This window comes from Ursus americanus, chromosome 34 (genome assembly GCF_024610735.1).
Source record: "Ursus americanus isolate L20-20 chromosome 34, mUrsAme1.1.p, whole genome shotgun sequence".
NCBI lineage: Eukaryota > Metazoa > Chordata > Mammalia > Carnivora > Ursidae > Ursus > Ursus americanus.
Window position 1 is genome coordinate 5815137 of NC_142160.1, and position 27354 is coordinate 5842490.

The following is a 27354-nucleotide window of genomic DNA, read 5'->3' on the forward strand; positions in this document are numbered from 1 at the left end:
TATCCCTGTGTCAGTGTGTATACCTCCACTTCCTTGGTTAGGTGACAATAAAAAAGAAAATAACTTCTGAATATTTATTACACCAATATTTCAATTTTGTGGAAACATGCTAAAGGCACAATAAAGAAAACAACACAGTCTCAATAAACGGGCCACGTAATGCCACTCCCACGGAGAATGGCTCCCCAGGTAGAGAACTGTAGGTACTTTCTTATGTCTAGTCCACAATAAAGTATTTAAATAAAATTTAAATATCAGAAGTTATATCTGTGATAAAAAATTCCACTTGACTTTAAAGCAGAAGTCTTAAGTTGTAAGAAAGCACTCTTCCACAGCAAAGTATAGTGCGACCGGCAGCATACATATAGTAACGTGAGGAAGTGACTATTTCCCAAAGTAAGTAGCCATGGATGTAGGGAATTATTTATATAAAGATTGTATAACTTAATATACTGAAATATTTACAGAATTACAGAATTCGAAGAAAATCTTTACCCTCATTTCTAAAGAATATTAGTTTAAAGAAACATTTTGGCATTAACTGGTACAATACTTACTTACCTATTTCTGGTGCAGAACCAAGTGAAGAGCTGCAGGGTAACTTCTTATGTATAGTCAGAATAAAAATCTAAAACATCGCAAATCTTCAATGAATAATCATTCTCTTGCAAACTTAAGAATTTTACACTAAGGTAGTCATCCCACTCTAAAAACTTCAGAATGTTTATGTGGGATTATTTTCTCTAAAACTAAAAACTGAAACATTTAGAGAAAAAAATTTTAAGCAATCTAGTTAATACCTTTGTTTTAAAAACAAACAAAATGTTATAAACCTTTAAAAATCTGCTTTTAAGTACTTAAGTTTCTGAAATCAAGCATATTGTATGATATGCTACTTTTGACTTGAAAAGCAGCAGCACGGAAGATCTCTTAATTGCATTATGTGTACAGATCCTTGAGGAGTCCACAAATTAAACAAAAATTATATTCGACTTTCATCAAAATATCAGAAATCTTATTTAAAATCTAATATACTATCGTTTTAAGTGTTTTCTGCATTTGGTAACTACTAAAATGCTTTAAAGCTAATGTAAAAAGCATTTCTTCCCTTTCCTTCCTTCCAACCAAAAAAAATCTCAAACTTTATGTGTGAGGCATTTTTTTCTTATATAATTTGCATTTCAAAGCCAGCTCCAAAAAATAGATAATCAAAAGTCTTAAGTACAAGTTTAAAAAAATAGCATATAACACTGAAAATAAACTTTTCTTTTTAACTGAAATACTATTTTAAACTTTGTATAAATAACACACACAACCCCCCCACACACCATATTTTAGGTATAGTTTCCACATTGGAGTAGCACTAAAACAAAAGACGATAACAACAAGTAATGCTTTATACTTAATTAAAAATATGTATCTCTCATTCGTCTTAAAGACATACATTATTAATTTTCTACTGGCATTCTTGAATAAAATTAACAAGCATACGTTTTTAACCAATTTATTCTCATTTCTCCCTTGTATATGAGAATCTAACAAAAGGAAATCTCTTCTACAACTGCAAGAGATTTGTGAAACCCCTAAAATATATATTCTTTAGAAAAAAAATTCCTAACCTATTATGCATCTTAATAAGCATGTTACACATTTTAAAAACAACCTATTTTATGGCTTACGCTTAAATTTAATGCATGACCAAAGGTCCCAGGGATTGAAAAATCTTATTAGCAGCCAACAGCTAAATGGATGACAATACTCCTGGCATTCGTAATCTCAAAATTTTAAAAGAAAACTATTCACTGTAGTCTTCAAAAAATTTGGAGATAGGTCTGTTTTAAAAACATACTCACCACAAACAGATACGAGGGAGACAAATAAGAAAATAGATTGTGTTATATCTTTGTAAACTTGTTCCATTTCAAAATGTATTCTTTAGGGTCAGGGAAATTTCCTATACAAATGAAACTAAACATTTGTTCCCTTTGCTTTGAAAAATATTTACAGTATATAGAACTACAAGCTAAAAGTGTACATCTGCTTATATTGCTGGCCAGTGATATAGATGAACAAGAACACAAGGTGCTTATTCAATTATCTGAGCATCATAATTTGTAGAGTGACATTATCGTAGATCAACTATGGAAAAATTAGGAAACATTATCAGTGAATACCAGCCCTTGTGTAAAACGTAACACAAGATGCCAAGGCATTATACATTCACTATGGTAAAAACTGTACATACGCATTCTGTGCATCTTCAGCATTGCAAAATTTACATTACAATTTTTTCATCTTTCAAAATTCTGAGTTGAAAAAAGTCTATTTTTTTCTTTTGCCAAAGAAAAGCGATGTTAACTGACTGATTAGGTTTGTGAAACAAAATTCTTTGCTAAGGACTTTTCATCAAGTCTTTTACTGACGTCCTCATGAAGAAAAACTCACTAAACTTTGAAAGTTTTGAACGGATATTTCCACATCTTTCCTGGCTAGCATCATGATTTACATAACAATGGTATACGTAATAATAGTCCACGGTAATGTGAAATACAAAACTTTGTTCTATAAGTCTGTTTTGGTCTCAGAGTGAAGTTCATTTCTTTCATCCAGCCATGTTGTCCCTTATTTGATCAACTCGAAGAGCTAGGTCTCTAAAAGAGGGGCGTTGATTGACATTATTGTTCCAGCATTCTGTCATGATCAAATAAATCTAGAAAGGAGAGAATAAACCACAATTACAATGAACACAAAGTACCATCTTTTAATTGGTGGAAGACATAAATTGAGAACTCCCACTTAATTTTCCTACGTAGGCAAATGTCATTGTTATCCCTAGATCCAGTCATATAGATGATACTATTTATCCAAGAGCTCAGCAAATTAAATGTCATAAAGTGACCTAAAATCCTTGTGTGAAAAGGAAATAAAAATCCTGATGAATGTGGATAAAAAAAAAATTTTTTTTGTTACCTCATCTGGGCATCCATCTGGTCTTGGTAATCTTCCATTATTCTTTAGGAGTTCTATCAAATGAAACACAATCATCTGTCCTTGTTTGTCATTGCCAATCATACGCATAAATTCCTGTAATACAAACCCACCTTTCAATGAGATTTTTTTTTTTTTGGTATATTTAATTTGAACCAGCTTTCCCAACTTCTAGTAAATGTGAAAAGTTGTGTATGTGTATGTTTTCTGATATGTTGGAGACCTTTTAAAAACCAACTATTTGGGGCATCAAAACCTTCCTTTTCAGTCATATTTCAGAAAAGATAATTGAATGTGGAATCCCTATCATGCCATTTCCATAACTATGATATACTTGGCACAAATTCCCTGAGAAAGGCCCAAAATAAGTGAACTAAAATATATTTACTTTGTTTTCTTTATTATTGCTTTAACATAAAATATTATATTTCAACTGAAATAAAATGTTGACTGTAAAAAAGGACATAATAAAAAGATAATGCAGAATACATATTTAAGCATAAATGCAATGGAGAGAAAATGTTTATTTGTTAAAAATTCCTAAAATTAAAGTCTGAACCATAAGCTAGAGAAATATTTATAATAAACACAACGCTTATTTATAGAGAGTTACTATAAGCAGGTAAGAAAAATTACGAATACAAAAATGGGCAAAGCACATGAGATAATGCACACACACATATATATATATTCACTTCAAATATCCAGTAACTATGTACTCAATTACACTATTAGGAGAAGTACAAATTAAAATCAAATAAATATAACTTCTATCAATTTGACAAAACTACATAAACATATAATGGTCAATACTGGCAAATGATAAACTGTAAACTCTTATGCACTGTTACCATCTGGTACAACTTTTCTGGAAAGCATTCTGAAATAATCAAAAACCTTTAAAAGAGTTCATAATCTTTTACCTATAATTACACTTTAATTCTAAGGTGACGAGAGATAAATATTTATACATAAGGATGTTCACTACGTTCACTGAAGTTTTATTTAAAATTAATACTGAAAAATGGAAAAGAACTGTCCAGAAATTGTATCACAATAAAATGCTACCCAGAAGTTAGAGAAGTCATATTTGTAGAAAATATTTACAAATATAGGTAAAATATCCATGCTATATGACTTAATGAAAATGCAGGACAGCAAACTGTAGAGTATGACCTTTATTTTATAAAAGAAATATTTTTGATAAAATTTCACTTTCATATATAAAATTTTAAAAAGCATGGAAGAAAACATACAATATAAAAATGGTTATCTTAAGAAGATGAATTAGAGATGATATTTATTTTCTTTTTCATGGTTTCCTTTATTTAAAAAATTCTAGAACAGGAAAAATTATTTTTAAACATTTAACTTTTTCAATAATTTCTAGAATGAATAAATGTATTAGATTTACTAAAAATAATATAAAGAGGGGCGCCTGGGTGGCACAGCAGTTAAGCGTCGGCCTTCAGCTCAGGGCGTGATCCCAGTGTTATGGGATCGAGCCCCACATCAGGCTCCTCTGCTATGAGCCTGCTCCTTCCTCTCCCACTCCCCCTGCTTGTGTTCCCTCTCTCGCTGTCTGTCTCCGTCTCTGTCGAATAAATAAATAAAATCTTTAAAAAAAATAATATAAAGAGACTATACAACTCCCTCCCTTTTATTTACTTACTTACTTGTTTATTTTCCACTCCAATCCCCTCCCTTTTTAAAAATGCAAGTTAATTTAATGAATAAGTTTAAGGTTACTTTGTTGGATGTTGTCTTACAAATAAGCAATAAGATAATGAGTCCTAAGGTTAGGATTATTATTATTATTACTATTTTTATTACTATTATTCTTTGGAAAAAGCTTTTCCCACGTTAAGAGAAGTCCAAAGTAAATAAAAAGCACACTAACCGCTGGGGGACTTTTACTCTTCTCAATATACGTGAAAAGTTCATACAGAACCACTCCAAAGCTCCAGACATCTGAAGCCACAGAAAACTTGCTCTCCGTCAGTGATTCCGGAGCATACCTGTAACATACGAAAAGCATTTTTAAGACAGTTACTTGACTTGTAATAGCTTTGTATGGTGACAGAGAGTAGCTACAGTTGTGGTGAGCAGAGTATAACACAGAGACTCCTTGAATCAAAATGTTGTACACCTGAAACTAATGTAACCTGTATCAACTACATTTCATTAAAAAAAAAAAAAGTTACTTGATATGCCAACTCTCGATTCTACCTGAAAATCACTGGACTAAAAAGAGAGGGTAGAGTGTACAGAAAAGAGTTAACATAAGCAGGCCTGAGGCTGCCATCCTCATAAACCTTGCTTGCACTGTTGACAACTGACTGGTGCCTGGGAACTTCGATTTCAGAAGGGTTGCCATAGTTCCCTAAGTGAGAAGAGTGGCTCACTGGGCCCAAAGTGTTCCTGCAAACAATATGGTTATACTGAACACCTGCTTTCCTTCTGGGAGTCTGGAATTTTGGTACATGCCAGGCAGAGAGTATGCTGTCAGGATTCACGGCTGGGGGAAATAAACATGCCCCGTGTGGCTTTTCCAGGAGAGGATTCTTGGAAGCTTTGTGCTTGGTTTCCTCCAGCTTTTGTCCCAAATGGCTCTTCCCTTCACTGATTTGCTTCATACCCTTTCTCTGAAATGAATCATAGCCATGCCATGACTGTGTGTGGAGTCCTAGGAGTCCTCCCAGTGAGTCATCAAACCTGAGGGCGGTCTTGGGAACCTCTGGCACCCAAAGATAACTCAGATCCAAAGAATTTATTTTCGTCTTTGTAAGTAACACTAAAGTTAACTACAAAGTACCTTCTAGGAACTGGGGGGAGGTGGGGGGAGCTGCTCCTTGCAAGTTAAAACTTTAAACGAATCAAGATAAGTCTCCTAGAGAAAAAAAAAAGGCTTCTAAATTGGACTTGAAGCTATAAACATAAAAGAAAGAACCTGTTAATCAGAAGGGGCGATTATGACAAGAAACACAGAAAACAGAAAGTCACAGGGGAAAATGGTGTCATTGTCCACTCAAGTACCAACACTATCCGGGAGAGGATTTTGGCTAATGACTGTGAATATCATGGTTCCATTGCTACGTTTATCCCTACTACAGAGGACGGTGACAAAGATCTGATTTAGACTAATGAGATTAGACATATGAATTACATAAATCTAATCTCTCCTTCAAAATCCAATTTGAGGGGTGCCTGGGTTGCACAGCGGTTAAGCATCTGCCTTCGGCTCAGGGCGTGATCCCGGCGTTATGGGATCGAGCCCCACATCAGGCTCCTCTGCTATGAGCCTGCTTCTTCCTCTCCCACTCCCCCTGCTTGTGTTCCCTCTCTTGCTGGCTATCTCTATCTCTGTCGAATAAATAAATAAAATGTTAAAAAAAAAATCCAATTTGAGTTTCCTCACTTCCACAGATCTTTCTCTGCTACTCAAGGTCTTAATGACCTCATGCTACTGAATTTCTATAACATTTATTGTCCATACTATACAGTTAACCAGGCTATTTTTTACACTTAGTCTCAAAAAATTTTTCACATAGTTATGTTATTTTTGACTGTATGTTAGTTTTATCTCACAAATGAAATACAACCTTCTTGAAGATACTCTATTCCCCCAACACTTGCATAACAGTCTCTTCCTTTGGTTTTCATGAAAGCACTGTCTATAGTTTCCCCCCTCATGAAAGGATAAATACAAATCAAAAAAGAAAAAAATAATTCTCGCTGTTGAAAATGAGGGAAAAAACTCTTCCTCCTCTTTTCTTAGAGCATTTACTTCAGAAAATTTATCACTGTAAATTCTTTGTCTCTTTGAAATGTAAATTTTTTTTTAAAGAAAAGCTTTTGCTTAAAAGCCTCTTGCCAACTTTATGATCCAAGAATGTCTTTCTCAAGAACCTGGGAACCATCTCTCTGGAATGTAATCATCAAACAAGTAGCACCTTGACCTCCCAGTTTTTGTGAGGGCTAAGAGTTTAACTTCTGGCAGGTGCCTCTTCCCAAGTTGCAAAACTATCTCCTATCATAAAGATATGAGAAGTTTGTTTTTCCTATGGATAATGCCAATTAGCTAAGGCAGATGGTCACTCCAAATACCAAGTGAACTTAGAATAAATTATGTGTGACAAAGGGTGCCGCCAAGTCCTCTTACTTGAGGACTAGCTACTGTTTATCTTGTGAACATTATGTAATGGGTTGAATCTGATTGGCCACATAAAACGGTGAGATTTCTGTCTTTGCAATCTCTTAGCAGACTGCTTGTGATGCCATGACTTTCAGGATGAAGGCTTACTCAGTAATAAAACTTTTCTTTCTCTTCTATCTTTGTGCAGAGGTTTTCTGGGTTGGGAGGAAATTTCACTTTTAATTATATTTTCCCAACACTTTCCCTTTTCTCCATCTTCTAAATTTGGGTTTCCCAAGGTTCCATTATCAGACCTCTACCTTTTTGTCAAAAACTTTCCATTAGATAGTATTCGCCCACCTAAATACTAACATCTTCTAAATTTATGACTGCATCTTTGACCTTTCTTTTGTGCTTTGACTTACTGAACATTTCCATATTAAATAAAGTGGTGGCAAAGAGAACTCCATCCCCACTTTTCCAAAACCTGCTATTTTACTTTCCCTATGCAATGAATGGCATCAACAATCTACCTTATTTCCCAGGTGGAAATCTCAAGAATAATTTTTGACTCATCTTTTAATCCAATAGCTAATGAGCCATCAAGTGCCTTTAGAATATATCTTAAAAATATATCAAATCAGTCTCCTAACCCAATACCGTTGTTACAATCTAAGGTCAGATCTTTACCACATGTATAGTACAGAGATCTTCAAACCAGGTGAAGAGTAACCCCAAGTATTTACAAAGATTTTCCAAGGGATACTCTACAGCAAGAATAGTTAAGGATCCTCCATGAGTCCCAAAGCCTGCTTCAACAATTAAAATATTTTAGCAGAAGCATTTTTCCTTTAGTTCTTCTTAATATCAGCCCCTAGGATATGCTGGAACATGTTGTTAGCTTTAAAAAAGAGCACTTTTGAACACGAAAAGCAATATAGGTAAACAAGGATTCTTTGAAATGAAATTATTATTGTTTAAAGGATATGGCTAGGGGCACCTGGGTGGCTCAGTCAGTTAAGTGCCTGACTTCAGCTCAGGTCATGATCTCAGGATCCTGGGATCGAGCCCTACATCAGGCTCCCTGCTCAGTGGGGAGTAGGCTTCTCCTTATCCCTCTGCCCCTCTGCCTCAGCCCTGCTTGTGCTCTTTCAAATAAATAAATAAATAAATAAATAAATAAATAAATAAATAAATAAATAAATAAATAAATAAAATCTTTTTAAAAATGGTATGATGGCTAAATCTCATGGATAAAAATTGTATGCATCCCCTTTCAGATTTAGTGTTCATTATTCAATTAATTAGTTAAACCTATTTTTTTTTTTAAGTAGGCTCCACACTCAGTGTGGAGCCCAACACAGGGCTTGAACTCATGACCTTGAGGATCAAGAGCTGAACTGAGATCAAGAATCAGACGCTTAACCGACTGAGCCACTGAGGTGCCCCCAGTTAAAACCTATTTTATCAATTCATATTCTGAAATATTTATACAAAATTTAGCCTCATTACGTTATATAAAACATTTAATACTTGCTAATATAACTCATCTGGTTAGTTTTTAGCAGTAGATAGCTTTCTTCTCCATTAAATACATAGGAAAATTTTGATCATGATAAAAATGTTATTTCTGATTTTTATACTAACTTATTTAATAATTCTCCAAAGTCAAATATCAGAGTTTGATACATACCTCTTCCCAACACATTTACTGAAGGAATACTAGACCTTTTACCATATACATTATAATCTGAGCTACATTTTATTCTGCATTATTTATTATAAACCAAATAATGAGAAATGATTTATTTTCATAACAATCTAAAATTAATTATACTATACTTATCATCTGAAGTTTATCTTGACTGTCCTTGTGATTTCCAGATATGCAGGGAGAAATACAGGGCCGAAAGTTTACATAACTTAAGAGCTTTCTTTATAACAGAAAAAATAAAATTAAGCATGAAACTGCACATTTAAAATTAGAAAAGAAGTAATCTTGAAAGAAAGGTGCTCTGGTGAATATGCTTTGTTAGCTTTGTTATAAACATGCCTCTATACATGTGCTCTGGATTTATTTTTTTTAATTTTAATTTTACAATTTCACAATTTTAATACACTTACTTCAACTGAAAAATGAAGTCAGATTTTTGAAAAACTTTTGGTATACTCCCCAGAAACTGAGAAAAGGAATAACTCTAATGATTTCTCTTCTCAAAATCAAGTGGTTTAATTCTTTGTTTTCAATAAAATTTCAATAAATTTCAATAAAATTCAAAAAAGAACTAAAAAAATGAAAGTGCCAGCTAACAGATAAATTTTAATGGTACATCAGATATACTTTTTTGCTACTTATCTCAGAAGGACTCACAGAAATGAATATTTTTATAACAGAACTCCTTCCATTCCTATCTACTTATTTACACAAACAAGTTTTCTCCCTCCTCATGGAATGCCTTTCTTCTTCTCTACCCGGTAAACTATTAATCAATAGTTGAAATGTCATTTCTTAGTTGCGCTTTTCTCTGATTAATTTAAACCCTCAGCAGAATTATTTGCATTCTTATGTTTTCCCATCGCCTTCTTCATTATTACACTTATATACTACATTGCAATGTTTGACCATACATTTGATTTTTCCTAAACTATGAGCCTTAAAGGGAAGGGATAGTGGGTAGTGGACCTGTCAACTGAATATGCCTGCCACATCAAACGTTCCTTTCAGTTTGGCCTTCCTAGTAACTGGGCACAGTTGCTTTCCCCACCCCCCCTTCCTGATATTGACCCTATCTTCATATCCCAAGTTCCTTCTATGGTGTTTGGAACAGTAGGTACTTAATAAGTGTTTATTAAAGTGTATTCGTTAAGTATGCCCAAATCACTGGAAATTCATATAGTTCCATTACTTCTTTAATTTCTCATCCTGGAAAAAAAGAATGAAATTCATGTATCACTGGGGATATAACCAAAGTAGATAGTTAAGTTTAAATGAGTCTTATTTTCTAATTTCACTTATACCTTAAAAATAATTAGATGATGGTAATGCTATTGATTATCACCAAGATGTTCCTCAGAAGTGTTATTATTAAGAAAAATTTCAAACACACAGAAATTAGAGAACAATAAACAACCATGTACATGTCATTTAGTTAAATTTACTGCCTGCCTTGTTTTATGGACTGTTCACCATCTCCACTGCACTGGATTTATAGGAAATGAATTCTGGACAGGAGAGAATTTCAAACATAATTACTTCAGTATGCATCTCTAAAAGATAAGGACTTTTCTTTAAAATATTCACAACGCCATTATATATTATTCTTCTGTGTAAATAATCCATTTGTTCTAAATCACTGGTGCTTTCTTACCTAATTTCCTTCCAGACTAACAATTTATAATAGCTGGGATAAGTTGTAAAACTTACAGATACAAAATAAATGAAGATAACTAAGCGGGGCGCGTGGGTGGTTCAGTCAGTTAAGGGTCTGCCTTCAGCTCAGGTCATGATCCTGGGGTCCTCAGATCGAGTCCCGTATGGGGTTCCCTGCTCAGCGGGGAGTTTGCTTCTCCCTCTACCCTCCCCCTCTGCTCTACCCTTGCCCTCTGCTCATGATCTCAATCTCTCTCTCTCTCTCATTCAAATAAATGAATACCACCTTTAAAAAAAAAAGATAACTAACATATATGGATGATCAATGAACTTAGTAGCTAACTAAATAATCTATATATTTCTAATAATTCTGATGAATCTCAGACAAATATTTATAAATTGACAGCTACATTGTTTATATTTGTAATTCTAACTTTTGAGTCAGAAATGCAAAATGTTAATAAAACATACTTAACTAAAATAAAACTCAACCCTTAACACTAACATCTGATTTAAACAACGTAATCTTAATAGTATTATTTCAGATGAATAAACCAGAATTAAAGTCTACTTGGAACGTATTCCAAATTTAAACATTTAAATATAGTTTCAGGATGATTGGTAGGGGAAGAAAGGGATAAAGAAAAGGGGGTAATCAGAAGGGGGAATGAAACATGAGAGACTATGGACTATGAGAAACAAACTGAGGGCCTCAGAGGGGAGGGGGGTGGGGGAATGGGATAGACCGGTGATGGGTAGTAAGGAGGGCACGTATTGCATGGTGCACTGGGTGTTATACACAACTAATGAATCATCGAACTTTACATTGGAAACCAGGGATGTACTGTATGGTGACTAACATAATATAAAATCATTAAAAATAAAAAATAAAAAAATAAATATAGTTTCAGCAATTCATTCCTATAAAACAGAATGCACCATAAATGAACTAAGACATAAAAAAGAAGACTTTGCAACAAAGCACAAAGCAATAAAACAACAATGTATACTACATAAAAAATTAGGTCTGTATGTTCCTTGCAACTCACAATTTTAACTGAAGATCAAAAATTACCTTTAGCTTCAAGCTGCTACAAAATGTTCATTTAATGCCAGATTAAATCACCATCATAGTTAAGAAAGCTTAAAAGCACAAATTCTGAGAACAGACTATCTGGGTTTGAATCCCAATTCTACCATTTATTGGTCATATAACCTTGAGCAAGCTATTTAACCTGTCTACACTTCAGTTTCCTCATACTCAAGACAGAGATAATAATACATATTCTCCAAGGGTTGTTACAAAGATTAGATGAGATAATCCTTGAAATGTATTTAGCCCAATGTAAGCATGATAAATTTTTGCTATTATTGTAAGTATATAAATGACAAACTATTAATACTAATAAAAATAAAATTTGAAGTTAATGCTCTAAAATCTTACTTTATTGTACCAAAATATACTCACCAGAATATGGGACTTTCACCAGGTTCTTTTACTTTGTAATATTCTTTGTCTTGTGGCAAGACTTTGGTTAACCCAAAATCTCCAATTTTAACTCTGTTTTCGTTTTCCACCAATATATTCCTTGTTGCCAGATCCCTGTGGATATACCTTTTTGTACCAAGATACTCCATGCCCTATGGATAAAATAACACTTTTATTTCTGCTAAGTTTTATAAACACAAACAATTTAAATGGTCTTTCCTCTATATACTTCCTTAATTATATAAGAAAAACTCTAGAGGACTTTGCAACAATTACTTCAGCATGCTCTTTTTATTTACGAGAAGTAGCCAGGATATTAAGTACCTTGCATATCTGAGATGTATACTGCAGAAGTTTTTTATGATCTATCCGTTCTTTATGTTTTTGGAGATAGTCTCGTAAACTTCCATATGGTAAATATTCCATAATTAATCTTAGATTACGCCGACCTTTTAACATATAAATGGGAACACAATGTTTTACTTTGCTGTATTTTACTGATAAAATATTAGAAAACAACCATACACAAATGACTTAAAAATATCTATAAACTCTAAGATGACAAAACTTGATTATAAATTAAGTGATGTAGTAGTTAAGAACACAGGCTTTTTGAATCAAAAAGTTATAAAAAGAAGCTCAAAAAATAGTTACGGTTTAATCTTGTGTAACCCTTTATGCAAACCCAGATAAGCTGATGAGAAAATTTCCTTTCTCCTCATCTGTATTGAACAAAAAGTATCTAATTAAAAAAATATTTTCACAGAAAATGTGAGCAAAGACAATTTGTTTATTTAAAAATGATAGTCTCTTGGTAAGCTGAAGCAAGCATGGTAAGCACCATCCTCAGTGGAAAGAAGACTTCCTGTAGTTCTAGCTCACCATCTGCAAGCACAATCTCCAGTCACATAAAAGCTTCTTTCCTTGGGCACTGGTACTGGATAAGTCCAGATCTTGAGACATTTTATGTTTCCATCATTCAGGATGCCAAGGACATACCTGAGTTCAAACTAGGTTTCAATGGGCAACATACCAGCACTGTAGCACACTCCTTTGTACTTTACAATGTTGTCATGCTGCAGCGATTTGAGGATTTCAATTTCCCTTTCAAAGTCTCTCAGGTGCTCTTCAGTACTGTGCTGGAGCTTCTTCACAGCCACCACCTCCCCAGTGTTGTCTTGCAGAGGGTCATACCGGCACATCTCCACACTGCCAAAATTACCCTACACAACACATTACATTAGGAGAGAGATCTCAAAGTCTTCTCGACAAATTACTAATAAATTCAAATTATACAGACAATTCAGTATACAGTAGCTAGAATTAGCAGATCTATCTCTAAACTTACATTAGGCAACTTTCAGGATAAGAAAAGGAAATGATATTTTAACAGGTAGGTAGTAAATCTATAAATTTAATTTCTTAAAAAGAAATTACAGGCTGAAATACCAACAACTTCAAAAAAGCATTTAAACAAATCATGAACACGAATTAAGATAAGCCAAGAGACATGTCAGGGAATTCCTAAATCTCTATCACTAACTTCCAGGAAGATCTTTGCTTCTTCACAATATACCCTTTGATATCACTGACAGTGGATGGAACAAGGAAGGGTCTGTTATGGACTGAATGTCTGTATTCCCCCCAAATTCCTATGATAAAACCTTAACCCCCAAAGTGAGTGTATTTGAAGACAGGACCAGCAACGAGGTGATAAAGGTTAAATGAGATCATAAAGGCGAGGCCTTATTCCGATATGGCTGGTGACTTTATAAAAAGAGGAAAAGACACCAGAGATCTCTGCCATGTGAAGACACAGCCAAGAAGGTGGTCATTTAGAAGGTAAGAAGAGAGTCCTCACTAGAAACTGAACCCTGCAGGCACCTTAATCTTTGGCTTTCAGCCTCCAAAACTACAAGAAATAAATATCTGTTGTTCAAGCCCCAAGTGACGGTATTTTGTTATGGCAGCCTGAGCAGACTAACAGAAAGGCTGATTTATTTTGCTCAAGGAAAGAAGACATTTTAGGGGTGCCTGGGTGGCTCAGTCGGTTAAGCATCTGCCTTTGGCTCAAATCATGATCTCAGGGTCCTGGGATGGAGGCCCATGTTGGGCTCTCTACTAAGCAAGGGGTCTGCTTCTCCCTTTCACTTTTCTTCTGGGCTCCCCCACCTCCTTCTCTCAAATAAATAAATAAAATCTTAAAAAAAAAAAAAAAAAAGAAGAAGAAGAAATTTTTACCCTATGGGGATGTTCCCACATTTTTTTAAAGGTCAGTCTTTAATGAAATCTACTCTTTTTACTTAAGACTTATTATCCATATAGAATTGGTAAGTTGATACATAACATTTAAAATTAAATATTAGTTTTTTGCATTAATCAAACTAGTATATTATGGTATTACTGCATTTCTAAAAAATAAAAACAATGTAGTCCTGGAGCTACAAGAGTCTAAGTGACTGTATTTCCAGTTATATACTTAAAAGTCAATTAAAAAAAAAAAAACTAGACCATATGTTAGTCTCAGAATTAAGTCTCTAATTACAAAGACCACACAGTGAAGTGGATAAGACCTGCGACTCTGGAGTCTCATGATTGGGGCTAGAATCTTGGTCCCCCACTTATTCTCTCTGGGACCCTGGCAAGTCATTCCCTCTGTAATACCAGCTATCTCCGCCTTAAAATGGAGGATAATAAAATACCTATTTCATATTTCCTTATTAAGAAATTATTCCAAAACATATTTTTAAAAACACAAGTGGGAAATAACAGAGTTTTATAATATTCTTTCTCCCTACTTAATAATGTACCCATAAAATTTATTTTCCAATGCCACTGTATACTTCTTGAAAATATTATTTTTAATTACTGTATATTATGAATGTACTGATTTTTTAAATTGAAAATAAAAATATATAACGTTAAGAAAAGTTTTAAAAATATATTCATGTCATTTCAATGATATTCATAAATACCTGTGTGCATCTCTATTAAGGATACTTTTCTTAAAAGTGGAATTAGCAATTCAAAGGATACGGAAATTTCAAAGGCCCCTGATACCTGCTGCAGCAGAAGCTCTCTTGAAAGGGACACTGATTTAAGTTCTAATAGCAATGGAAAAAATGTCAATTTTATCATATTCCTACCAACACTAAGCACTGTAATTTTTCTAAATCTTTGTCAAGTTGATAGGCACAAATCAACCTCACTGTTTTAATTTGGAATGCCTCTATTTTCTTTTGGAAGAAGATAAAGGCAAACACTGAGAGTGAAGAAATAGATTTAGGACAGGAAACCAGAAGGGAATGAAAATGTTTGGAATGGGTACCACAGGAGAAATCAAATCAGGGAGAATAAAAGAACTACCAATCCAGTCAATGTTTGAAATCAGTTTGCAATGGAGACAATAAACATTTATATCTGATTTTTTCTCAGTGTTTGAGAGATGAAAACACAGATAGAAAAAAAATGAGAATTTTCCTGTTCCTAGAGGAAACGACTGGGAAAGTAAAACAGATCATCAAGGGAGGGAAGGTGACAGAACTGTGGATACTAGTGGAAGCAGAGTTTAAATGGTCTACCAGGAGGTCTACCTAGTGTGGGAAAGGAGAGCTGAATCTAGACGGTAGCTAATAGGCTTCAGGAAGAAGAAAGTGTCAAAGACCCTAGCAATAACAGAGCTATCAAGGAAGGATTTATGTGTTGGGAAGAAACTAAAGGTACAAAGTTATAGTCAGAGAGGGAGATTTCAGGGTCTGATATTTCATAAGGAAGATTATTATAAGGGATTATAGAATTCAGAGTGCACTCATTTAACACAGACACAGATTTGAGGTAGAGAGGTTGAGGAATTTAAAAAGGGTATCGAACAGGTGCCCAAAATAATGGCAGGGGCAAGGTGAAGATGAAAACAACGAGTACCACAAGTTCTCAAGGAATGTGGAGCATCGACCAAGATGCTGGCCAATAATGAGGAGAGAACAGTAACCATATTCACACAGGACTGTTAATGATGCCTGATAGTCTGATGTCTGAAGAGTAGTAGCAGCAAGGTCCAGATCTGTGTGTCCCAGATCTGTACCATGGAGGAAGAGGAAATAAAGAGGATTTCAAAAAATGTAGGTTTTAAATGAGGTGAAGAGTAAAGACTATAAGAATATGAGGGCACAAGTATAAAGTAAGATCACAAAAACACTCATTTTAGAATTCAAGTAGCAGACGAAAGGTTCTGCAATATTTTCTTAGCTCTTTTTATGAGTATTAAATTAAAATATACCATTATTTCAGTTGTCTTAAAAAATATGGAAATAACTTTAAGTACAAATCCCTCCTTTGAATATTTTTACCATGCTGCAAATTGAAAAGAAAAAGGGAACACAGTATACTAAGAGCTATGTTTTTATAAAATGAAAAGGTGACAGGTGAGCACTTTTGTAGGGATGGCATTTTGGATTTAGATTCAATAAAGCAATACAAATAGCTAGACAGCCCACTGAACACATCAATTCTTCAAATAAGGAAAGATGAAATTAATATTATAGTATTAAATACAGCTAGGAAATAGCCACATTAAAATAGCTATTACTAACTAAAGACCATACCATTTTCCTTTAATTTCCTACGAACTAAATTACTGAGAAATATACTTGGTTGTAAATATATTTTGAAAATGCCATCCTTACAGTCTCCTCAATTTACATTATGTTTAAAATAATGTTAAATCCAAAGAACTATGAAAAAAACTAAAAATGCTAAAAAGCAAAAGGAAAATAACTCAAAGCTGCAATAATGGGGTATGTTGTAAATATAGTATATTCACTTTTAGAATTATGTTTCAAAAAATGCTCAACATCACTTGGCATCAGGGAAATACAAATCAAAACCACAATGAAATACCACCTCAGTCTATGAAAAAGCACATTAACATTTAATAAAGGATAAATAAAGGGGTAATTATGAAGAATAAGGAATTCTCTAAAAAAAGAAACATACCCTAATAATGTCAGATAATATTCCTGAAAATAATTTTATAATATTCTTAAATAAATAAGTAGACTACAATTTACCGTGTAACTGTTTAACTTAGGAATACTTTCTGGATAATTCTAACCAAATTCCAATCAATTACTGAATAATACCACAGTGTTGCATCCTATTTTTAAAAAATTCTTAAAATAACCAAAATTACATAAGGCCCATGTTAGTTGAATTTTACATGAAAAAGCAACCTGTAATTAGAATACTATGTGATATCTCATTATTTGAATAGTTCATAAATATACATGAAATTACAATACTGACACTTGTACCAATTCACATATTATGAAAATTTTAGAAATTGTGATCAGTATGAAATTTAAATACAGTATGTACTTATCACACTGCTCTATAATTGTTAGTTGCAATCTACCTCCTCCAAACTAAGTCGTAAACTCTACTAAGGCAACTGCTATATCCCATATCCACGGTGACCAGCAGAGCACCTCGTATTTTGTAAGAACTCAAATATTTGCATATAAAAGCCACGCCATTTCAGGGGGAAAAAAACCAAAAATCTAGAAGTAATTCAGACCCTCCCAAAGATGTCTCATTTCTAGATTGCCCTTTAGATTTTCATCCACTGGTTTAAAGAGTTCTAACTCCTAAAGTGAAGGAATCTACTTTGGATTTTGGAATTTGAAACACTGATTTTTTCCTAGAAAATGGTCTTAATCAAACAAATGTTCATATATTCATGTTCACATTAATAGCTGGGAAAATATAAAAGTATAAGAATTAAGCTTATTAAAAATAGCCACATCAACTGAACATAATCAAATTTCCCTATAGATTATTCCCTTTACTTCAAATCAGTTGAATTTTATTTTCTAAAACTTTCTGTATAGTCTATCAAAAAAGATCTCTAGGATATATAATAATACACATTAAAGGCTGGATCTAAGGATGAGAGAAATTAAATGGCTTGTTCAGAATAACAGAAAATAATTTTTAAGGTTTTCATGATTTTGTGACTGGTGACTATGGTGACTAGTCTAATGACTAGTGTTTCTGGTCATGAAAATATTTGCATATAATTAACAATAAACCAAGATGTATTCAACAATAAACCCATGAATAAGTCATGTTACACTAATTTCTGCCTTTTCCATAAACAATTTATTGTTTGCAATGTAATCCCTGGTGGAAATAAAACAATTATTTTATCTCTTCATATACTATGACTTGCCCCAAAAAGATAACAATAGAAGATACTGCAACTGAAGCATACTCACATACACAAAAACAAATACATAAGTGAGATAGTAGAGATAGCACAGGAGTAGGAATAGGGGAAGGTTCTGATCCCACATCAGCTATTACCTAGCTATTTGACCATAGACAAGTTTCTTAACCTCTCTGGACCTTAATTTTTCTCATTGTGAAATGAAGATGTTACTCTTAAGCTGAAAGCATGACTTCCCAAACTGTCCTAAAGATCACTTTCTGAGATGTCAATAGATAAATCTGGGGGGGGGGGGCGGGTGGAACGTCAGGGGGGTAGATGACAAAAAGGTTTAGTAAGTTTTGGACACAATGTATACTAACAAGAAATTAATAGTATCAACATAGAGTTATGGCCAAGATGCACACTGTGACTGGCAGCCCCTAAGATATCTTCCAATGTTCTCTACCTTTGACATTCATGCTCTTTTATAATCCCTTCCCCTTGATTATAGTCTGAATGTATCAACCCATTTATAATGAACAGGATATGGCAAATGCGATGAGATGCCACTCCTGAGATTAGGTTATAAAAAGACCATGGCTCCCACCTGAGGTGTTTGCTCTCAGCTGCCATGCTGTGAGGCAGCCCTGCAGAAAGGCCCACATAAGTAATATGGGAAGCAGATATTCTGAGGTCTGTCAATAGCCATGTGAGTGAGCTTGGAAGTAAATCTCCCCCCAGTCAAGCCTTCAGATGAGACTGCAAAGCCTGGACAACAACTTGACTGCAATCTAGTGAAAGACCCTGAGGTAGAACCACCCAGATAAGTTGCTCCCAAATTTCTAATTCCTAACCTAGATGATAATAAATGTTTGGTTTTGGCTATTAAGTTTTAGGGTAATTTGTTACACAGAAATAGATAACTAATACACCCAAAATGCCTGAATCTTCTCTTTCCAATTTGTAAGCCACAAGGTACAGAAGTCTACACTAACAAACTTAGGAGAAGAAAGAAAGTTTACCACTTTAAGACCTGCTAAGAACTAAGCTTTTCCTGGTCTTACTTAAAATATATAGGCCAGGCATGACTGTGTGACTTTTAGCAGATAGAGACTCTGTCTTGTTAACAAACACAGTCCAGTCAACATCTAGACTCTGGACAATGAGATTAATTATTTCACCCTGAGATGACTAAAAAAGGAGATGGGTAGAAAGGTTTAATTGTTCCTTTCTCTATTGCATAACCAAAGCACCTCTACCAAGAAAGAGTCCCATGGTCAAATCAATAGGAGAAATACTGCCTAATTATCATCCTTTAAAGATGGTCAATGCACATTACATGTGAAAGGTTCCAAGAGGTTCTCCAGTGAAAAAAGCTATTTATTTAACACAGCATTTCTCCAACATCTGATGACTAAACCTTTTTTCTATAAACACTCTCTAAATGTTGTATAAAGCGAATCTTAGAGAATCTCTAGAGCCTTTCTTTTCTTTTCTTTTTTTTAAAGTAGGCTCCATGCTGGGCCCCAATCCAGGGCTTGAACTACTGACCCTGAGATCAAGACCTAAGCTGAGATCAAGAGTTGGACCTTTGAGAGCCACCCAGTTGTCCCTAAAGCCTTTATTTTCTAAATAAAATGTTCTAGGATTATACGCTAACAATTTAAAAAACTTCTGACATCTTACCTTGCCAAGTTGCTGTAGAAATTTCAAGTGTCTCTCTTCAAACTGTGTAGGGTCTCGGTCTTCAAAAGCACCGGAAAACCCTAGGGCACCTATTCTCATATTTGGTAACATGTCATTTTCTGTTAATAGTTCATAATCTGGAGAAATAAAGTATATTACTACCATGAGCTGGCAAATTATATTTTCTCAGTTAAAATGATATATATTCAAGCTAACCAAAATAATCAGAATGAGTTAGAAATACTACATACAAATTGACACAGTACAACTCTAATAGTTTAAGCTGTATTAACAAATCTCTTTTTATTACCCATAACCTAACAGGCTTTTAAGAAAGACTTTGCAAAGGATAAATAATTTCCAAAATAAGTAGTTTTAGTATTTATAAAGTAAGATTACATTACTTTGATTTTTTTGATGAGAATGGCAATTAGTATTGGAATAGGAAATACCTCTGGGTCAGACATCTGTACATTTAGTTACATATTTTAAAGGACTGGACAAACAAAAACAAATCTACCTCATGTCTAGAAAACCACTCAATTATAAAATATATGAGTAGTTTAAAAAATTGCTTTTAAAACATCAAATAAGCCAAATAGACTTCTATAGTACACTATTCATTAACTGGTAAACCAAAACCAGGTTACTGAAGAAGAAGCCTCTGTTAAAAATGGAGATACTGTTTAATCAAGAAGACTAGAATATTTATAAAGTAGGAAAAGTCGTATGAACATAAGAAACTAAGAGGGTCTAAAAGACATCAAGGTTCACTATATTGTACACCTGAATTAAAATAAAACTGGAATTAAAATAAAAACTAAAAAAAAAAAGGAGACATCAAGGAACTTCTTGGAAGAGATTACAAAATTAGTAAAGATTTGTTAAATACAATAAAGATAGAAAGATATCTGGAAAATCAATAAGACTATTCCATCAATACATACCTGGAGTAAACAAACTATTAAGATCTCGTATGATGGCTCTGAAAGAAGGTCTAAAATCTGGTTCATAATCCATACAATTATTAATAAGATTTGCTAATTCTGTCCACTTTGGTGCAGGAAGCTGGTGCCTATCTTCATAAAACTGTAGCTTCTATAATTAAAGAACCAGATGAGAATAAATTGTAGAATGTGATATTGAGCTTCTTTTTTAACATCAGATTGGCTAAAAAGATATCAAGTCATACGAATGAAAATCAAGGATCACAGAGTAATTCCAACTTCACAGTCAATATAAACTTACTCTTTGAGAATCCAAAGCACTCAGAGGCTTATCTCCTCCACTGCAGATTTCCCACAAAGTGGTACCAAAACTCCATTTGTCTGTTGCCAAATTTAGATTTTTAGGATTTTCAATGCATTCAGGTGGTACCCATGGTATTCTCTCCTGAAGAACTTTCAAATGATAGGAACAAAGTATGGTGAAATAGTTCCCACAAGTAAATAACTCTTTTGTATGCAAATAATTTTTAAACTGATTTGAATAATCAGGTCTTTTTTATTTGTTTGGGGTTGTGTGCTGTGTTCATCACACAAGTAGATGTATACACTTATGAGCTAAAAGGGACCTTTGGTAGCATCTAATTTAATATCTCAGCTTTAAGATTAACACTGAGTCCCATAAGGACTGAATAATTCGCCCAAAGTCACAAGATTTGCTAGTAGCATGGAGAGAATTAGAATCTTATACAACAAATCCTGGATCAACTAAACCTCCTTCCATTAAGCCATCATGTCTCACTCGTGTCCTACTCTCCCGACCCCTTCCTATGAGTTGTGCATTCAAAAACAGTTTTTTCCATAAAATTTGTTCTAAACTGCCTTTAGATTCTTTTTTTACTTCTTTACGATGTGTAAGTAGTAAAGGTAATGTTAACATCATTCTGAGCTGTTCTAATGATTAAACAGCAGTGGCAATTCTAACTTATACATGAGAAAACAAGGACCAATAGGCAGATGAATGACTGAGTTATACCAAGATACTATGAATACAGAATTGATATAAGTAGTTTCTGCTAAGATCGTGGAATTTCCCAATAAAGTTGCTATGGTCTTTGACCCCATCGGAAAAATGCCATTCAAGGAAGGAGGGAGCAATCTTAAATCCACCTTCTGGTAACCTGGCATGAATACATAGATATAGTAAATAAAATGATATATAAGGATGAAGGATAATCTGTTGCATCTTTTGGTATATTTTGGTAAAGCAAAATGAATCTTTTTGCTGTATAATTAAGAGATTAAACAGTACAGGTTCCTTTCTCTTTAACCATACGAATAAATTTTCTCCTTCTTCATTTTCATTTCAAAGAGTAAAATTTCCCTTAATATAGGTTCTAAGATCCTGTAACATTTTCCGCCCTATTACCTGTTTTCACTGTCAGATAAGCTATCAAGGGTCAATACTGTTGGCTCAAATCAATGCACAAAAGTTGATCAATTTAGAGTCTGCATTTAGAACATTCAATTAGAGAAATTAGCTAAGATAATGAGATACAATTACAACATTATTTGTACCAAAAAAACCCTCTCAACTATGTGACTGAAATTTTTACTTTATTAGTATTAAACAGAAGGCTAATAAACACAAAAGAAAGATTTTTCAAAAAGTTTTTAAAAGTCAGAATTAGCTGGACAATTAAATAAGATCTCAAAGTAGATAATGTATCTTCTCAAATTTTTACTCAGTGACTGAAGAAAGAAAAATTTAGATAATTTACTTGTGGCTCAAAGAATGTATTAGAAAATTTCACATTAAAAATGGATAAAATCTGAACTTCCATTCAAGTAGGGATTAAAACTGTTTTAAACAATCACTTTGCAGTCCATGATAAAATGCCTATAAGAAAGAAAAAATGGACAGAGACTAGGATGTAACTATAACTTAATTTGGACTGCTAAAAATGGTAGTTAAATTTTATTGTTAATCAAGAGCATGTCAATAAAAGAGGTTCAGGAAAAAATTAACAACATGCTTTTTATACTACTGTCCAAGTAGAGATGTAGAATCGCTAGTGGTGTACACCTGAAACTAATGTAACACTGTGGGTCGACTATACTCAAATTAAAAAAAAAAAAAAGTTAAAGAGATTCCTGTAGTACTTACTGTCCTTTGGCAAAACTGTAATACTAATGCCAGGATCACTAAGTTTGATGAAAGGAGGATTTCCTGTCTTCCTGTCTTCTTCTCTGATAAGCAGAATATTTTTGGCACACACATTTCCATGAATAAGTGCTTTTTCTTCCTATTAAAGTTAAATGTACAGACATTCAAGTATCAATCTACAAATATTTGAAAACTTAGTATATCCAAGGTCCCAACATGGATTTAAAGAAAAAAAAAAAAAGGACAGTGTTAACTAATAAACATTAATTTGGAAGCACGCTTTGAAATAAAGGTCTACGGCAGCACTGTGCTGTTTTACTTTTCAAATGATACAATAACCTATGCCCATAATGAAAAGAATATATTAAAACTACCCAATGTCACTTCACTTTCTAAACCTGAGATTTTAAACAGTACGCATTTCTACACAGTATGTAAATACTGTGTCTGTTTGGCGGGAAGATACGGGCTCACTCTGAGGGGTCTGATCACTGCTGGCCCTCTGGTATTCTGCCTCTATGGCAATACTGCTTTCTCACTGGATATAATGTCCAACTGCCCACAAATACCATAACAAGGGATTTTCTGCTGTCCATAACAAGCACAAGTTTCTGCATATTTTTGATTAAATTCTCTAAACCCAAGTGACACAAACTATAGACTGTTCATCAGTAATGTTAAGAGATTGATGGAATGACAAAACTCTTTCAAAAACATGATTTTACATAAATAAATATATGTCTAAAATAATCTCTTTCATCAACTAACAGATTATTTTAAATGACTCAGCATTTATTTACATATTTCTTGTTCCTGAGTCAAGAACCTTTCTACATTGCTCCATAAGATAGAAAAGTAAGTTTTTGATAAAAAATTATACTTATTACTTACTAGAAAATGCATGGCCCATGCCAACTGTTTAGCCACTTCAAGTTTCCATAATATATTTATAGAATTTTTATTCTTTTTCAGATATGTATCTAATGATCCAAATTTTACAAACTCTTGAACCAGAATATCTGCATTAAAATATAAAAATAAAAGGCTCAAGTACACACACAATAAAAATATATATAATTTTAAACTTTTATAAATATACAGTTACATGTGGGTATTACAGGTAAAGAGATTACATTATGCAAAATTCACTAATGAAAAGAAAGCTTAACAGCTATATACCATTGTATTTTGGGGTTTAGTTTATTCACAACAGCAAGATACATGAATTTAAACAATTACATATACACAATACTATATATAATTACATATATTACATAATTATATATAACATATAATAAATATTATAAGCTTATACTGTCATTACCATAATGTTACTATATATTTTTATATTTACATATACATAATATTACTCCAGCATACCTTTCTGTATTAGTACCGAATTACAGCTGCTTCTTTTAAACTGATGAAAATTTCTCACCAAGTTAATTTCTCTTCCATGAAACTACAGTAATGTCCCCTGCTTATCCGTGGTTTTGCTTTCCATGGTTTCAGCTACCCATAGTCAACAAGTTCAGAAGCAGATGATCTCTTTCCAACTTACTGTCAGGAGGTGATAACCTAATGCTGTGTCACAGTGCCTACCTACGTCATTCACCTCACTGCATCTCAGCACATATGCATTTTAACATCTCACATCATCACAAGACAAAGAAGTGTGAGTACAGTATAAATATATTTTGAGAGAGACCACATTCACATAAACTTTTATTACAGTAGATTGTTATAATTGTTCTATTTTATTAATACTTATTGTTGTCATCTCTTATTGTGCCTAATTTATGAAGTAAGCTTTATCACAGGTATGTATGTATAGGAAAAAACTTCATGCATATAAGACTGGGTACTATCCTCAGTTTCAGGCATCCACTGCGGGGTCTTGGAACAATATGCTGCAGATAAGGAGGGAATACTGCATTTAGGTATCAAAACTTCCTGAAATTCTTCTTCTACACATAAAAATTTATAGCAATGTCTACTCTTGCAGGCATTAAGGAGAATTTGAGTTTGAACTCCATTCACCCTTTTAATTTATGCTGCAAAAAAGCAAAACTTAGTTTTGCATTATCTTTAGAAGTGTATTTTAAATACACTATTAAGATATATTTTGCTTCTAGAAACAGTCCTGACTACCTTTAAAGCAGATAAAAATTTCCAGCCCTGCTGGTATGGACCAAGGTCCTGAAAGCCAAGACTGTTTCTACATTAAGACATGCTGTTTAATAACTGAACTGGGTGTAGGGTTTATTTATAGTCATCTAGTATTAATTTGTAAACAGTAAGCTCAGGTTCTCAATTTCAAATCTAAATTTATTGAGATTAGTTTATGGTTTCTAACGCATAAACAATAAGTTATACAAATGAGAAAAAAAAAGGATTTGGATTTTTTAATTATAAAAATGGAAAATCAAGATAAAATAAAAACCCAAAAAAATTCAAGCAAAAAATTTAAACATGGCATCATGATGTATATATCTTTAAAGAAACTCTGACAGACTTTCACACCATAATCCATGTTAGTTCCTGGCCCAGTAAGTTAAGTGCCTATATTTCACACATGCCTATGTTTCAAATTTGTTTCAAAATGAATAATCTTGGGACACCTGGGTGGCTCAGCCGGTTAAGCATCTGCCTTCAGCTCAGGTCATGATCCTGGAGTGCCAGGATTGAGTCCCACGTGAGGCTCCCCACTCAACGAGGAATCTGCTTCTCCCTCTTCCTCTGCCCCTCGCCCTGCTTGTGTGCTCTCTCTCCTCTCTCCCTCTCTCTCATATAAATAAATAAAACCTTTAAAAAAATGAAATAGGGGCGCCTGGGTGGCACAGCGGTTAAGCGGCTGCCTTCGGCTCAGGGCGTGATCCTGGCGTTATGGGATCGAGCCCCACGTCAGGCTCCTCTGCTAGGAGCCTGCTTCTTCCTCTCCCACTCCCCCTGCCTGTGTTCCCTCTCTCGCTGGCTGTCTCTATTTCTGTCAAATAAATAAATAAAATATTTAAAAAAATAAAAAAATAAAAAAAAATTAAAAAATGAAATAAAATGCATGATCTTGGGGCACCTGGGTGGCTCAGTTGGTCAACCCTCTGACTCTTGACTTCAGCTCAGGTCATGATCTCAGGGCTGTGTGATCGAGACCTGCGTTGAGCCCGGAGTCAGGCTCTGTGCTAGGCATGGAGCCTGTTCAGGATTGTCTCTCCCCCTCTCCCTTGGCCCCTTCCTCCCACAAATAAAAATAAAAATAAAATAAAAATAAATAAAATGTGTGATCTTACCTCAAATTGTGATTCTGCTTGATCTAATATTAAAATTACTTAGTTCACACTTGGTATATAACAACTTTGTTGTTAGTAACAAAAATTAGTGACTTTGGACCTTGCTGGGTAACTAAAACAAATTTAATGAATGTTTTGTTGCCCAAAGTTAATTTAGAGAACAATCTATATACCAATAATTAAGTACTGACCACAGGTAAATTTATGTCATGGCAAGTGTCAAAAAAAGAAATAAAAGAAAAAAAATAAATATCTAAGAGTTACAATGAACAAAAGTTTAATAAAACCTTTTACGCGGCATTTAAGACCTATAACATTTCACAGATACCACTGATTATCATGTCTCATTATTTTATGTGTCATAAAAGAAAAAAATTAAATTATGACATGTCATTGATTATATCACACTTCCCATTTTCAGGTATTTTTAAATGTGAAAAAAGTGTATCACAGAATCAATGAAATAAATATAAAAGCATGCATAAGAACTGGAATTACATGCTCTGAAACACTGTTTTCAAAGTTTTTTTTAAAAAATGTATTCTTTCTTCCCCAAAATGGAAAATTATGAGAAATATCAATAAATTAAAAAGATAAATACAGAACTACTCTAGTTGGGAATAAGTGAGAAGTCTCCACAACTGTAGTTAGATTTACTCTTACTTCATCAACCCCGAGGCACCTGAAATACCTCCACAGAACAGACTTGAAAATCACTGCCTTTGAAAGACTGTCAATTTTCAAAGATATGAAGAAATGTTACATAAGTATGGATGCATATTTAATCCACATTATTAATGGAAAAAGAATTACATAAGTAATTTTCTGAATGTAAACTTCATGAGTTTTTATGAACAGTCTAAATTTAGACACAGAATATATCAAATATCAACATCATTTTAGTCGTTTCATTAAAACTTCAGTCTATCATTTATTTATATATATATATTTATAATTCTAAAAAGCCATAATCAGTATTGCTATGGTTACCAGGAAAGTTGTAAGACATTTGTTTACTCTAACACTCTACTGTTTGTGCATTTTAACGTAAGGTACATTAACTATTTTCTGCATTTTACTTTC

The 27354-nt window shown here is 33.5% G+C and overlaps 1 protein-coding gene across 4 annotated transcripts in view; it reads right to left on the reverse strand.

Annotated features, from left to right (window-relative positions):
* Nucleotides 1-60: 60 nt before the first annotated feature.
* Nucleotides 61-27354, reverse strand: part of JAK2 (Janus kinase 2) — a 193101-nt gene continuing 165807 nt past the window's right edge. For all 4 annotated transcript variants that reach the window (XM_087858812.1, XM_045772374.2, XM_045772375.2 and 1 more), the window contains 11 exons: nucleotides 23876-24003; nucleotides 22985-23123; nucleotides 21122-21273; nucleotides 20821-20971; nucleotides 19874-20010; nucleotides 13016-13205; nucleotides 12307-12431; nucleotides 11962-12134; nucleotides 4889-5006; nucleotides 2971-3084; nucleotides 61-2710 (listed from right to left, as the gene is read on the reverse strand). In XM_087858812.1, coding sequence (XP_087714938.1) covers nucleotides 2603-2710; nucleotides 2971-3084; nucleotides 4889-5006; nucleotides 11962-12134; nucleotides 12307-12431; nucleotides 13016-13205; nucleotides 19874-20010; nucleotides 20821-20971; nucleotides 21122-21273; nucleotides 22985-23123; nucleotides 23876-24003 — 1535 coding nt within the window. In that variant the 3' untranslated portion in view covers nucleotides 61-2602. The remainder of the gene's footprint in view (nucleotides 2711-2970; nucleotides 3085-4888; nucleotides 5007-11961; nucleotides 12135-12306; nucleotides 12432-13015; nucleotides 13206-19873; nucleotides 20011-20820; nucleotides 20972-21121; nucleotides 21274-22984; nucleotides 23124-23875; nucleotides 24004-27354) is intronic.